Here is a 15,909-nt window from a genome sequence, read left to right as displayed (position 1 = left end):
ACTGGTGACAGTACCAATCTTCTCTCTCTTTAATTTCATGTGGCGACATACACTTGGTTTAACCAAAGGTTTGAGGTTTGTTTACCTTCCAAATACTGATAAAGACAAAGAATGATAGGAAAAATTCACAAAGCTCTTTGCATTGTGGATTGTTTGAGATGGTTTTAGAGATAGACTAGATAAAGGATAACCGGACAATCCCATTTTTAAGTAGAAATTAAAGAAGAAATAACAAGTGAGATAAAAAAGGAAGTTAAAGGAAAAGAAGAAGCCATGGACAAATAATTCTTTTTTTCCACCAAATCTTTATGATAATCACTAGTATTTCAGCTTGCAATACATAAAACTTTCACAAATGATGAAAAGATGGTGGAGCTTGAAAGGAGCTTGTTTGAGGAAGATAGGAGAAAGGAGACAGATTTCAAAGGGTAACTATAAAAAGAGAGGTGAGAAAATAAAATAAAACATAGTTGAAGACTGCAGTTCTTTATTCTATGTTCCCCAGTGTATGACAGAGTAAATCACAAATCTACTACATTTAAACAGCCAGGTATGATCTAGAAACATAAGGAAAATGCCGTCATTTGTGGCACAACCACAGGCTGGAATATGTCTAGCTGAAGACACAACTGTTTATTGAATTGGATGCCAAACGTATTGACTGTTCCAGCTAGCAGAAGTGGACCATTAAGTGTGGTCAGAATGACCTAAATATTGTTTTCTGCCAATGTGAAAAAAAAAAAAAAAAAAAAATTGAAGCTTTCAGACATTTAGGAGTGTCACAGCTGTAATCTGTGTCTGCTTCACATTTGTACTATGGCAATGGAAATACTGTGCTGATGAAGGTGCCATTTTTAAAATGGCTTATCCTAAATTCTAGCAGGCTAAAACAAGCCCCTGCCATTCTGTTGTTACCAAATGGAACTACAGTTACATAAATAAGCTCATGCCTATCTTGGTGAGTACACCTGTATCTATGCCTACAATCCTGAAGTCTACTGCAAACTTATGCTTGTCTCAGTACTGAGTGTAGAATACATTCTCCAGATATGAGTCCTTGGTAAGCATTCAGAGAGGATGAGCCTAGGAAATTCTGCCACTAGGATTAGTGCTGCATGCTGAAATGGAACAAGGAGTGAACATATGTAGCCATGTGCTGTATCCCCCCATTTAGCCATGTGCTGTATCCCCCCATTTATGCCAGTACTTGCTGCACTGCTTATACTGACATGTATACAATTGTTCATGCAAGCTTACTGCAGATACTGACCTTGAAGCAATGCTAGGCAAAAGACTGGTTGTTTCAAGTCCCCAGACAGTTTCAGAAAACAGAAAATATTCTGCCATGCCTGTCCATAAATATCCTCAGTATTCTGGGCTTCTCCTATCACTCACTGTTGTTTTATTTTTTTTTTTCCATGTGTTGTCCTTAATTCTTTGGAAAGATACACAGTAAGAGTAGCAGTCTGACTGTAGGCTGATTGTAAGAAAAAGAAAAAAAAAATTAACCAACCAAACAAAACAAAAAAACACAGTGGTAGGGGCTTAGAGTCTATATTTTTAATTTAACCTAAAATTAGAAGTGTCCTTAATAATGAGTCTGCAATAAGGCCTGTAATCTGCAATCAGACAGTGGTTGTCATCACCAGTGGAGCAACAGTCACTCTCAATAGAAACCATCAGAAAAGTTTAATGGCATGATGTCATAAACACCTAGTCTTTGTCCATATCAATATTTACATGGTTTATGTCAGTAGTGGAGCTAGTTGCTATCACTACCAGTTGCATTGACAACATTCCACTGACATCACTATACATACTGGTTCCTCTGTACAGAATCATAGATTGGTTTGGGTTGGAACCCCCCCCAGACATGGACGAGGACACCTTCCACTAGACCAGGTGACTCAAAGCCCCATCCAATCTGGCCTTGAACACTTCCAGGAATGGGGCATCTACAGCTTCTCTGGGCAACCTGTTCCAGTGCCTCACCTCCCTCATAGGAAAGAATTTCTCCCCAATACAAAATCTAAATCTACTTTATTTTAGTTTAAAGCCATTACTCCTTCTCCTGTCACTACACTAGCTGATAGAGTCCCTCCTCATCTTCCCTTTAGGCCCCTTTAGGTACTGGAAGGCCACTATAAGGTCTCCCTGGAGATTTCTCTTCTCCAGGCTGAACAACCCCAATTTCTTCAGCCTGTCTTCACAGGAGAGGTGCTCCAGCCCCTTGATCATCTTCATGGCCCTCCCATGGACTCATTCAAATATGTCCATTTCCTTCTTGTACTTGGGGCCCTGGAGCTGAACACAGGACTCCAGGTGGAATCTAATGAGAGCAGAGTAGAGAAGAAGAATCACCTCCCTTGACTGCACCACTCAGCTTAGTGTCATCAGAAAACCTGCTGAGGGTCCATCAATCCCACTGTTCATGTCAGTGACAAAAACATTAAACCCTGTCCGTCCCTACACCAATTCCTGAAGACAACTTGTCAGGGATTTCCACTTGGAGACTGAAGTGTTGACAGCAACTTTTTGGGTATGTGACTAGAGCTCTTGCCAATGAAGACTGAAGCAAAAAAGTAATTAAGTACCTCAGCCCATAGCCTGGGTAACCAGGTCTCCTGTTTCATTCTGGAGAGAACCCAGAGTTTCCCTAGTCTTCCTTTTATCACTGATGTAGTTACAGTGATTGTAGTTACAATGAGGTCATAGCCCTGCAGGCATACGTACATCTCTAACTCTTCTTGTTTATTCCCCCTGCTACATGTGTTAGCACAGAGACATTTGAGCTGGGCCCCTGATGAAGCTAAGTTACTGACTGGAGAGGCTGTAATACCTTTGTGCTGCTCTTCAGGTGCTCTCCTGCTGAACTGTGACCCTTCTCCATGCTCTGGGCATCTATCATTGACACTGGCATCAAACTGGGAGGAGTGTGACAGACTGAGATTCCTCTCCCTTGGCAACTCTAGTTCAAAGCCCTCTTCACCAGCTTGCCAAGCCCATGACTGAGTCCCTCACTGCTGCTCCCAGGGCTCTGTAATCCCTCTTGATAATCTTCAGACTGCTCCTGGCTGCATCACTGGCCCCCACATGAAACAACTGTAATGGATAATAGTCATTAGTGTGAAGGCTGTACACCCAGTGTCAAGGATATGGTGAAAGTCACAAAAATATTCAAAATTCAAGATAACTATCTACCGGAGGGCAGAGCTTCCAACACAGCAGTGTATCACCTTGAGGATTCAATTTCTATGGTGAAGATACTAATTTGGACATCAGATTCAACACCATTCATCAGATTCAACACTACCAGATTTTCACTTGAAGATGAAAGCCACCCCAAATCCAAAGAAGTCAAAAGCCACAGAGGACAAGGCCACTACTTGAAAGCAAGTAAGATTTCTAACCCTGTCATTGCAATGGCACAGATTAAGAGATTAATGAAAAGTCAGATGCTTCTGGCCCATGTATACACAAGATATATTTTGCTGTTCTTTGGAAGTCTACTCATAAATCTGTTGGACTGGGTACAAATACAGATAAAAATCATCTCTCAGAGAATGCCACTCATGTCAACTTGAAAGAGAATCCACCTTCCAAGAAGATGTTTGTAATAAAGAAATAAGCCAATCTTCTGGTAGAAAAGAACTTTACTGGAAGAGAAGGGTAGGAAAACAGGAAAAGGAAAAGGACATCACAAAAATATTTTTGGCCAAGAAAAATTTACAAATAATTTAAACAAAGAATACTAATTTATGCAATAATGTGATTTCAGGCATGGTGGTCTCAGTAATGAAAACCACAGAAGGTTGAGCAAATTATTCAAATATATCTTGTATCATGCCAAATACTTGTTGCTGAAGCACTCTAAGGCAGTAGTTTCAGACTTAATTAATAGACTACTGTATGAAAAGCTTACATGACATAGCAGGCAAATTGTTGATTAATTCAGTTTTTTCTTCTTCAGTGAAGCAGACTTTGTGCAGCAATCATAAAAGCCTCAGGAACTGTACAAGCAATGTTGAATAACTTGTATTCTACCCTGATAGTGCAAAAACCTGGAGGAGATAAAGTCTAGTATATGCTTCTATGAAGACAGGTTTGAGAACAGATGCAAAGGCTAAGGTGCTGAGGTTTGCAGCAAGGACAGAAACACTGCTGAAAGAAAAATAAATTACCTGTGCAGACACAGTGGGGAATCACATCATTAAATTAGGGTTTACCCTCTGGCATGAAAACCAAAACCAATACAGCCAATGCTCAAAATCACAACAAAGAATCACAGAATCACAGAATTCTCTAGGTTGGAAGAGACCTCAAGATCATCGAGTCCAACCTCTGACCTAAGAAGGGAAACTGAAACAAATTCACCAAATAATGTGCTCTGGAGTTCAGAAATTCAGCATATAGCCAGAATGTCATGAGATTCATGGACTTGATTTTGACTGCATTATTGCTCATGCTTTATCAGCTAGCCTAGCAGGAGATCACCAACAGGAAGATAAAAGAAGTTGGCAATACTAGCAAAGAAAATCCCCCTTTGAATTCTTATTATGGGAGCCTTATGGCCCCACCTTTCAAATGTTGTTGGAAAAGTATCAGGATCTATAAAAAAAAAAAAAAAAAAGAGTCAGATTCACAGAGGTCAGACAGGCAGAAGCCTGAAAATGACATTTCCAATGCTATGTTAAAGCTAATCTGAAAGTTAATAATAATAATAATAATAATAATAATAATAATAATAATAACTGCTTGCAAACTACAATGTCAGCCTGGAAATCCATTCATCGATGAAACAACCCAAAATGCTGGCAAAAGGATACACTGGCCTTTCAGAAACTGAGCAATCTTGTGAAAAGGTAATAAATACCTGGACTGACTAAAATGCTTACTGATTAACTCAATCTGAACAGAAAAGACAGAAGCGGTGCGCAATTTATTGAAAGGCTGGTGGGTACAGTAGTAAAGCTTTGTCTTATGAGAGCTAAGATACACCAACCTTGAGTCCCTTCTGGCAGAGTCAACGAGCAGGGAAGATGTCACTGGATCAGTAGTTTCTAAGGGCATGGGAAGTGCTCCTTGGATGCAGAAAAGATAGCGTATTGGGACACCAGGTGGTAGTGGTGAATCAGAATTGGTGAGCAGAAGTTAGAACGTGCTTGGACTGTTTATCTGTTTCTGCCCCATCCCCCAGTCTGATGCAAAACAAAAAAACTTTTTCTCAAGAAAATGTTTTCTAGACATTTCTCTTTTCTAGTGCCCAGATTAGCAATGTGGTAATGTAAAATCTACTGACTTCTTACGAAGTAGTAAACTTATGGGAATTAAGGATATATATAAAAATATGCACCTTTAGCTCTGCACAAAGAATGGTACAAAATTATGTTGTATGCTGTATTTCCCAGAAATTCAGTGGGGTCTAATTTTGAAGGTAAAAAATACATTTGCTTTCAGCACATTATATAAAGATTTTTACATTCAGAACTGTTCTAACAGCAATGACATTTAATAAAGAAATATTTACCTTCCAAACATTATGAGGTGTTCACAAACATTTTTACCCATGTTGCTGAATTGCTATGGACTCTGAATATCAAAATAATTCAGAATCCCAGATTACTTTTCAGTCTGTATTTATTATATATATATATTTTAAAGTTTGACAATGAAGAGCTGTTTGGGTTGTGTTTGTAGACTTTTCCCCTGTACTGATCACCTAGCAGACTGCAGCTCTACAGGTCTTGCAATAATTCCCAGTTTGGCTGCTGCTTACAGACTCCAGACATGGAGAAGGTCCAGCCTGCAAAAGCAGGATATAAGCATAATATAAGTAGAGGACTGGGATGCCTCTGATACATCACGGTACATCATCTGTTGTGTTGTGTTTTTCCAAAGTAGGAGAAATTTTGTGAGCAATGCTGAAATACGGGTGATCTAGTGAAGGCTCAGGGGACTTTGGTCAGTTGTCATTCTGGAACTGTATGCTTAATACCTTGTGAGCAGGGCCATTGCCTCATGTCCTCACCAGCAGCATGACGGTGGCCAGCAAGATGCAGAATGCTGATGCCAGCCAAGCACTTAGCAGAACTACATCACTTCAGACTCATTTATACATGTATACCACTGGTTTGTAGGAGGTGACTACAAACCAGTAGTTTTACTGCTCCTGACTGGCAAACATATGAGTAAAAAGAGTATACAAAATACCTTGGAAAATCTATCTGGAAAAAAAAAAAAAAAAAAAAAAAAGTTGCTCATAAATACTGCTGTTTGTCTGCCTCCTCAAAACAAATTTTACATGCTCTTCATTCATGCATCCACCACAGAGTTCCTGTCCGTCCTGTGTAACTTTCTTCAGGCAAAGCTTAGCCTAGTGCACAGGGAACTAAGCTCCTTTCCTTGAGTTTTTACTGTGCTGTACACACCGAATGCAATACAGCTTGATTCTTTCTCAATTTGTCAGATAATTTCCCATGAAAAGCATGAGAAAGTGAAAACATCCGAGGAAAGACAAAACCCTTGCTTTCTGGAGTGACCCAGGGGTTGCAACAAACCAGCCCATCACTCATGCGCTCTGGCCAGTCCTTTTTCCCTAGCAAGCATTATGGTTTTAGCAGTTGTCAGACTTAGTGCTTTATCCACTTGGAAGCATTTGCGAGTTTGAGATCAATGTCTAAAGAACCAAGGTTTTTTGTTCTTTAATGCATAATCTGTTCCTTATTTAGATGTATAGTGGTATCATAACAATCACAGAGATCCATGGAAAGAACATTGTGACATAAATTTAGGGACTGGATATTAAGAGGGATTTCAAATAATGTGGAAAATACAAAATAGTAAATTATTGAAATTTCCAGATAATATCAATAAGACAAAAATTACCACTGACAGTATAGAATATGACCCAGAAAAAATAGTTTTATATTATCTGTAGAGACTGTGTACCATATCAGAAAAGACAGAATAATATAATATTTAGAATATAATGTAAAATACCAGGAAAGACAGAATTTGTGGAAATGCTAGGCAGGTGACAAAAAATAAATACAAATATGCAATAGAAAGCAGAAGCCAGGAAAACAACTCTGAAGGACACCACAGAATGACAGTGAAGATCAAGTGAGATGTGTTTTCAATACAGAAGCTGTGAGAAATAAAGATATAAAGAAATATGTTAAAGTGTTAAAGTGCAAGGATATCATAGTTCTCCACTGTGCATCCCCTTATGATTGCTCTTTGAACATCAAATGAAGTCCAAGAAACTGCTCTAGCAGAAAAATACTGAAACTTTGGAACATACTTAGCAGACAGAAAATTGCTAATGGGCTACAAGATGTGACTTTTTTGAATAATTAGATATATCTACTTGGGTTACAAGATGGCATATGAACAGATATATAAGGTCTGCATGTGCAGGAGATCTGTAAATATTAGAGCAAGAAGGGAAATTATTTAGAAATATACTAGAAAGGACAACTGAAATAACAGAGGTAAAGTAAATGAGTAAGTAATCACTACACTTCACCAAGATTTACAACTGTGTATTTCACAGCTGATCCTGGTCAGTCATTTGTGTTGCTTTACACAGACAGTGTATATACATTAATGTTACAAAGAAGGTCAGTGAATTGAGCTTTCACATGTTTCCATTCCTTGCAGGACATTGCATGCATTTTGCCCTAGTTTGACCTTGTTTGCACTAGTGTTAAATCTGGAAGAACTCAGTAAACGAGTTGGCCCTCTGCACCTTAATGGGCTTCTGTGGCAGAACTAGGACCATGATGTGGAGACTGCATGACTCTTGGGTGATCTGTGCTGTATTTTGTAAGATGGCTCAGCCCCCTTTCTGGACAGACTTTGCCAATCCAATATTTCCCAGCAGAAATCTGGCATTGCTTGTGCCAGTAGTGGTGCTGTATTTTTCACCACTGAAGGCCCACAGAAAAAAATCCTCCACAATTAACCAAATAAATGATCTTGCACAACACAGCTTCTCTGTGTTTATTCTGCTGAAGCCCACCATCAGATCCTTTCCACGTGTTCATAAAATACAGTGAGAGAAAGAAAAAATGTCATATAACAAAATCCCTTTTGCAGAGAAAAGTTTCATGGCAAAAAGCACTCTGCGCACCTGGAGGACCACACAGATCAACTTCATTTGCTAGATTATAGCCAGTCGATGATCTCATCTTAGATGTCATCTCAGACATCTTAACTAAAGGACATAGTTAAAACAGGAAGGTCTAATTAAAGCTTGCTTTGGGTGGAGAAATAGTATCAGCAGCAGGGAGAAATGAAGAGATTGTTTTACTCTGTGGCTATCATCTGTAACAGAGCTGGGAGACAGGCTCCTCAGATTGTAGGTTGCTTCCTTTGGAAACATTACCTTCTATTTCCTACCAAATGGACAAGAGCTGTCAGGAGCCAACAGGAAACATCCTATTGGAATAGTTAGAAAAAGAAACAGCACTAAGTGAGTATTAGAGGCAGAAAGAGCCAAGCTAATCTTTGTACCTGATAAAGATGACTAACTAACTCACTCCTGCATGTAAGTACAAATAGGTTCACTATGGGAGTCCGTAGATACCACACAAAGTAAGCAGAGACATCCCCGTTGCTGCCATCAACTGATGTAATGCTGTGCTTGGGCTTGTGTTTATGTCAGGAGCTGCTGAGAGTGCTACTGACAGAATGGAAAACTTTGCATTAAGGAAAGCATCTAAAACAAAATTGTTGCTTCTGGACTTTGAGGAAATTACCTTAGTTATCTTAGTCGCTCTGTTGAAAAACAGCATGCAGACAGATCGCCACAGACTATCTGGAGCTGGCTGTTGGTCTCCAGGTGAAGCTTCAGGGGCTCAACACCAACACTGTTTCCCATTGCAGGTGATCAGTTTAATTTCACATTGCAAAACAGTATGAAGTCCTAAGCACTTCTAGGCAATTTTTCAATGGAAGTATAAATCAACTTGTAGAAGGTTACCATGAGTACTAGAGGATTTATTTGTGGGTCTCAGTTGTAGCAACAGCAAACTTAAATTTGAAAGTCTCAGCTGAGCTCCAGCCATTACAGTGGCACTCCAAACACATCAATCTAATTCGCTGTCCTTAATCAGCCAGAAGACTCTTCTGTAACATAAATGATTTCCAGGTTTTCCTTTCCCACTGAGAATATTCATTCAGATTATATTTCCCCAAGTATGTTAGCATACATTTTCCAAACTAAATCCTGTTTTATTTTCGGCCTGCATTTCAAATGCCTGTGTGTTATTTTTCTGTCATCTTTCATTTGCAGTTCTTCATCTCGTATGTATATTTTCTTAAATATTAGTTTGTATATAAATGGATTTAAAACATTACTATATGTCTTCCCAAGTTCTTGGCTAACACTCCTTTCTGTTTGTCGGCACAAAACCATAGAACATAAATTTACAGTTTACAGGAGATCCAAAGAGGTTTCATGGTGTATTCCTCTGTTCTACAATAGGATCAGCGCTACCTAAATTGTTCCTAGCAAATATCTACCTGGTCTCTGCTTAAAAGTCTCTTAAATTAAAGATTCTATGATTTTTGTAGGTAACGTTGTCCAGTTCTCTTAACCAGACTTACCTATTAAAAAAAATGTTGCAGTGTTTAGTTTAACCATTCCCTGAAATATTTGAAGTGGATGAATAATCATCGCTTCGGCGCTTCATTTTAACCAATATATCTTCTTTTTTGAATTCTTTCTTATTCCAATGTCTTCTTTCAGGTTCACCTGAAATACATGCCCCCTCAAAGATATACTTCTGAGTAATTTGCAATGAGTGTGAAAAAAAGGGATGTTACTGTTACCCGTTCTTTAACAGTCTCATTACTTTTTGTTTGGTTGTTTTTTTTGTTGTTGTTGTTGTTTGTTCGTTTGCTTGTTGCTTTCAGGTTTGCCTTGAGAGTGGTCCATAACAAAAGATTTCAGAAGAGATCTTAAGGAAACATTTTGACTTGACATTAAAAAATTTAACAGTGCAGCAAGTACAATAGCTAATAGCCACATAAAGACATCTTAGGAAATATTTTACACAAACGGCACAGTGAAAGCAGTTTCTAAGAAATCTCAGTTTTATTTGGCAATATAGCAGTTGTAGGTAAATTCTTGGATTTTTATTTTAAAGCAGCAGTTCAGTGCTGGTGAAAGGAGTCAGCCTGAGAGACACAGTGACTTCAGCCTGCAGCCCTCTGGATCAAATAAATACCTTACAGAAAACACTGACAGGTTTGCATTTCTTTGGCTGTTCCTCCAGATCCCTCTGTGGGTGTCATACATGGACTGATAAATTAATTATTGCTTTCATGCCCTTACCCTCCTGGTCTTCTGACCCCAGACCTCTATGCAGAAAGAAAAATATTTTGTATCTGCAGCCATTGGTCACTAAGCATGTTACTGCAACCATCTTTTCACTTAATATGACTGACTCACTGAATAGCCATTGGTTGGTAGCAACTTCTGGTAACTATGGGCCTCAATTGGATCTCATCCAGTCTCTCACAGACCGATTCAACACTCTGAGAGACAGAGAAATCTTTCCATCGACTTTAAAAAGCACGAGTTTGGGCTGTCTCCATAGGCTTCACGTTCTGTCACAATATTCTAAGCCATTTAACTGTTACATGTAAGTTTTAAAGTTTACCTATCATTTTGCCACATCTGAAGCTGAAGACTTCCTCTAAAAATGCCTGAAAATTGTATTTTAATTTTATCTTAATGCATAAATATTTCACTCCAGTGTACTGCTGAAGGCAGTTGCACCCCAGACATACCAGATGGTTTTAGCAGGATTTCATTAGTGTGGGTCAAAGATGACACCTCAAGGACTAGTGAATGATGGCATACCAGTGTGCTGGGGTTACAGTTGTTCTGGGTCTTTAAAGGAAGTTTCCACCACCTTTAACAGAGTCCCTTACAGTTTCGGATTTCTAAATGCTTCATAAGATTTCAGAAACAAGGAACGAGGCTTAACAGAGACCCAGTGAAAGACACGATAGTATTAGCACTAGTTCTCTTACTGGGCTCAAGGGAAAACTTTGCTTAGCAAGTTCACCCATTTCTCTGTTTGGGTTGGTGGAATGGGCAGTGGGAAACTGCATCAGCTGATCTCAAAATGAGGACTGCCTGCCTGGATTCAGTTTCTCTTCTAACGCTTGTTTACTTCCTTTTCTCGCTTTTCTCACAGGGGGCCGGCAGGGGGGAGTCTCTGTGAGAGGAGTCCAGAAGCTGCCCCATGTGAAATAAAAGCCAGTTTCAGCCAGCTCCAAAAGGGACCTGCTGCTTGCCAGAGCTGAGCCAATGAGCGATGTTCTGTAAGAGCATGTTTAAGAAAGGGAAAATACTGCTGTGCAACAGCAGCTGTGAGAGAGGACTGAGATAATGTGAGAGAACCAGCCCTGTAGACCCCAAGACCAGTGCAGAAGGAGGGCAGAAGGCACTGGAGCTGAAGCTCCCCTGCAGCCTGTGGAGAGGCCCCTGGTGGAACAGGCTGTCCCCCTGCAGCCCATGGGTCCCACACGGAGCAGATCTCCACGCTGCAGCCCGTGGAGGAGCCCCCAGTGGAGTAGGTGGATGTGACCTGGAGGAGGCTGTGGCCCATGGAGAGCCCCCGCAGGAGCAGGCTCTGGGCCGGAGCTGCAGCCCGTGGAGAGGAGCCCATGCAGGAGCAGGGAGTCTGGGGGGAGCTGCCACCTGTTGGGGATCTGTGCTGGATCAGTCTACTCCTGAAGGACTGACCCCATGGTGTCATTGCAATTACAGAAACGTAGTAGGATAGACTGCATGACCAGAATGCTCTCATGGATGGCTACAGGCCAAGAAGACAAGGTGGTGGAATTGTTCTTTATGTGAAAGAGGAACTGGAATGTATAGAGCTCTGCCTCAGGGTGGATGACAAGTGAATTGAGAGCTTATGAAAGGGCTGGCTAACATGAGTGACAGTGTTGCAGGTCAGGCCACCTGAGCAGGAAGAGGAATTGCCAAGATCTGTAGACATCTAGAAGTAGCCACATGATAACAGGCCCTGGTTCTCATGGGGGACTTTCTCCACCCTGATATCTGCTGGAAAGAAAACACTGCTAGTCACAAACAGTCCAGGAGGTTTCTTCAGAGCACTGACAACAACTTTTTGACACGTAGTGGATAAGTCAATGAGGAGAGTTGTGCTGATGGACCTTGTGTGAACAAACAAACAAGGACTGGTTGGAGACAGGTTGATGGCAGCTTTGGCTGCAATGACTATGAGATAGTGGAGTTCAGGATCCTGAGTGGAAGAAGCAGGGCAATAAACAGGATTACAACTCTGGACTTCAGGAGGGCAAACGTAGGCCTCTTTGGGGACCTACTTGGAGAAATCCAAGTTAGGGACCTAGACGGAAGAGGTGTCCAAGAGGGGTCAGTATTTAAGCATCACTTCCTCCACTCTCAAGATCCTTATGAGTAAGAAGCCAAGCAAAAAAAGGGTAGGAGACCTGTATGGATGGCAAGGAGCCCCTGGCAAAACTCAAACAGAAGAAGGAAGTATGTGGAATGTGGAAAAAGGGACAGGCCACTTGGGAGGAATGTAGGAATGTTATCAGAGTGTACAGGGATGTCAAGGACAACAACAAGGACTTCCTCAAATACATCAGTAGCAAGAGGAAGATGAGGAAAAATGTGGGCATACTGCTGAATGGGGTGGGTGCCCTTGTGACGAAGGATACAGAGAAGGTAGATTTATAGAATGCTTGCTTCAGTCTTTACTGCCACTCTCAATAATCCCAAACCCTTGAGATGAGAGAGAAAGTCTAGAGAAAGGAAGACTTTCCTTGGTTGAGGAGAATGAGTTTAGAGATAATTTAAGCAAACATGATACTTACAAATCCATGCACCTGGATGGGATGCACCCATGAGTACTGAGAGAGATGGTGGACCTTACTGCTAAGCCACTCTCCATCATCTTTGAAAGGTCATGAAGAACTGGAGGGGTGTGTGAGGACTGGAAGAAAGACAACGTCACTCCATCTTCAAAAACTTCAAGAAGAAGGACCCAGACAGTCTCACCTCCATCCCTGGAAGGGTGATGGAACAGCTCTTTCTGGAGGTCATCTCTAAGCATGTGGAGGAGAAGAAGGTGATGAGGAATAGTCAGCATGGATTCACCAAGGGAAAATCATGCTTAACCAACCTGATAACCTTCTGTGATGAATGACTGGCTCAGTAGATGAGGGGAGAGCGGTGGATGTTGTATACCTTGACTTCAACAAGGCTTTTGACACTGTCTCCCACAACATCCTCATAGATAAGCTCAGAAGTGTGGGATGTGTGGACAGCGAGGTGGATTGAGAACTGTCTGGATGGCAGAGCTTAGAGGCCTGTGAGCAGTGGTGCAGTCTAGTTGGAGATCTGTAGCTAGTGCTTTCCCCCAGGGGTCAGTATTGGGTCCAGTCGTGTTCAACTCACTCATCAATGACTTGGATGAAGGAACAGAGTGCACCCCAGCAAGTTTGCCAATAACACAAAACAAGGAGAAATGACTGATACATCACAAGAATGCACTGCCATTCAGAGAGACATGCTGGAGAGTTGGATGGAAAGGAACCTCATGAAGTTCAGCAAAGGCAAATGAAGGGTCCTGCAGCTTGGGAGGAATAACCCCAAGCACCATTACAGGTTGGGAGCTGATCTGCTGGAAAGCAGCTCTGTGGAGAAGGACCTCAGAGTCCTGTTGGACATCAGGTTAGCCACAAGCCAGCAATGTGCCCTTGTGGCCAAGAAGGCCAATGATATCCTGGGGTGCATTAGGAAAAGTGTTGCCAGCAGGTGGAGCAAGGTGATCCATCCCCTCTACTCAGCCTTGGTGAGGCCACACCTGGAGTATTGTGTCCAGTTCTGGGCTTACCAATACAAGACATGGAGCTCCTGAATAGAGTACAGTGAAGGGCTACAGAGTTAATTAGCAGACTGGAGCATCTCTCTTATTAGGAAAGGCTGAGGGAGCTGTGACACCTCATGGGATTTGCAAATAAAAATGCTATGCTGTGTCTGAAATTCCATCCACCTTTTCTCCAAAGTTTTGAAATATTTGGTGCACTGTATGTGAAGGCTGAGTCTTTTCTCAAAGCCAGACTTGTCCACCACTTTTCAGGCATCCTCATAAGCTTTTGGCACTCTCTGGAGGAGGACAGCCTGAATGCTTTCTTCTCCTCAAGATGTCTTGTAGCTCTTTTATGTAAGGCAGATAACATGGGCATAAGGTGAAAGAACACAACCCATACCATTTACTTATCTTGGGATCAGCTTGCTTAACTGCAGAGTAGACACCTGGGGAGTCCTCATTACAACCAGTTGTCTGGATAGAAAGATACTGAGCCTGGCCTGCTTAACCTTCCTTCTCACTTCACAATACAGCTATAACATCAGTCATCCCTCCACTTCACTACGGCAGCTGGGAAAACTCGGCAACTAACATATTTCTAGAATAAATTGTTTCAGAGCTGCATTTTTCTTTGAGAATGAGGAATAGATGAAGTTATCCTCTTCACTTCTTTTGCCTGGCCTTTGCCAGCTCTGCCACCTCAACTTTTAGTGGAAACTCTCCACTGAAGAGTTTTTTCATGATCTCATGCTGTGAAATAACCAGGAAGGCCTATGCAGAAAAACACCTTTGCAAGACTAGTCCTGAGAGATTTTCCCCCTCTCCCTTCTCCTTTTTTCTACATTTTCTCCTAACTAAAGATCTAAACCTTAGGAAGAAAGATCTTTTCAAGTCACTATGTAAAAGCTTGGATTTTTAGTTACTTGAACAAGTGCCTGTTTAAATGGTCCTTTTCCAGCCCTGTGGCAAGAATGCTCAATTTATAATCAGTAACTTTGTCAAACTCAGTCTGGGCTGTATTAGTGTCTAAGAAAGCAAAACAAAGAAAACCCCCAAACCCAGCAAGTTTGAGTGGCAAACAGAAGGCATAAAATTAAGAAAGAATCTCTATGGACTGTTTCCTCTCCACAGAAAATCCTGATCTTGGAGACATTTTGACAAGCCAAATGCTGGGGTTGTATGATTATAGATGCTGCTGTCAGTGGATTTATTTTGTGGCTCTCTTCAGAGATTATCTCCAGTTCTGCGGTTTTATATTCTGATGCACGGCCTGTTTTGTATTTCGATTGCGTATGTGTTGGAGATATTCATTAAACTTTCAGAAAGATATTCCATAGCTGTAAGCCTTTTAAATCACATACAATGTGTTTCTTATTTCCCTATGGCATTCTACTTGCATCTGCTTGGTATGTAGAACGTCCTGGCCAGCCACATTTCAGTGGACCATTTGTCTCCCAGTGATGGAGCACGTGGCTGATAATACAGGGACATGAAAGCATTCATGGTGCTTTTATTTTGAAAGCATGTGTCTAGTGTTCAACACAGTCAATACTTTTAGGGACGAAAACAAGACAGAACTGTCCTCTGTACCCAAGAAGAAGGAGAAATATTGGAGTATTTGTGCTGGTGAAAACTTCACATTTAAGGTTCATAGAAAAATAAATTTGAAATTTCTCTTCCTAAGGCAATGATGAGGATTTACACAGAATGTTGATTATGTTTGCTAGTTTATTTGCTAGGGAAAATCCTGGATCTGTCTCAGTGACTACAGAATCAGTGCATTCCTGTTTCACAGTGAATTGGTTTACTGAGGGCTGCAGCAGGCAAGCAGAGTTAAGTCTGAGGAGAAAAATGCTGCAGGAATGTCTGAGAGAGAAATCCCCTTGCTCTTCCTCTTTCCCTTTCTGCACTCATCACAAATGAGCAAGGAGGAAAGCCTAAGACAGAGACTGGAATTCCTTAAATTCCTAAAGCACCATACAGCTGCCTAAATGTCCTTGCCTCTTCCAAGTGTTTTCCTACAGTT

The 15,909-nt window shown here is 41.1% G+C and overlaps 1 protein-coding gene across 1 annotated transcript; it reads left to right on the top strand.

Moving 5' to 3' along the window:
- Nucleotides 1-3,155: 3,155 nt before the first annotated feature.
- On the top strand, nt 3,156-6,137 carry AKAP3 (A-kinase anchoring protein 3; the record flags this gene model as incomplete). The annotated part of the gene is given in 11 exon segments (XM_084300806.1): nt 3,156-3,396; nt 3,721-3,744; nt 3,747-3,758; nt 3,761-3,813; nt 3,817-3,844; nt 3,847-3,893; nt 3,895-3,996; nt 3,998-4,073; nt 4,076-4,173; nt 4,177-4,306; nt 6,007-6,137. Coding segments are annotated over 11 exon segments (942 nt in total).
- Between the last annotated feature and the right edge of the window lie 9,772 nt (nt 6,138-15,909).

Source organism: Netta rufina, assembly GCF_964035555.1.
Source record: "Netta rufina genome assembly, chromosome: 1".
NCBI lineage: Eukaryota > Metazoa > Chordata > Aves > Anseriformes > Anatidae > Netta > Netta rufina.
Note: the sequence above shows the minus strand (reverse complement) of the source record. Positions and strands in the feature narration are given on the sequence as shown.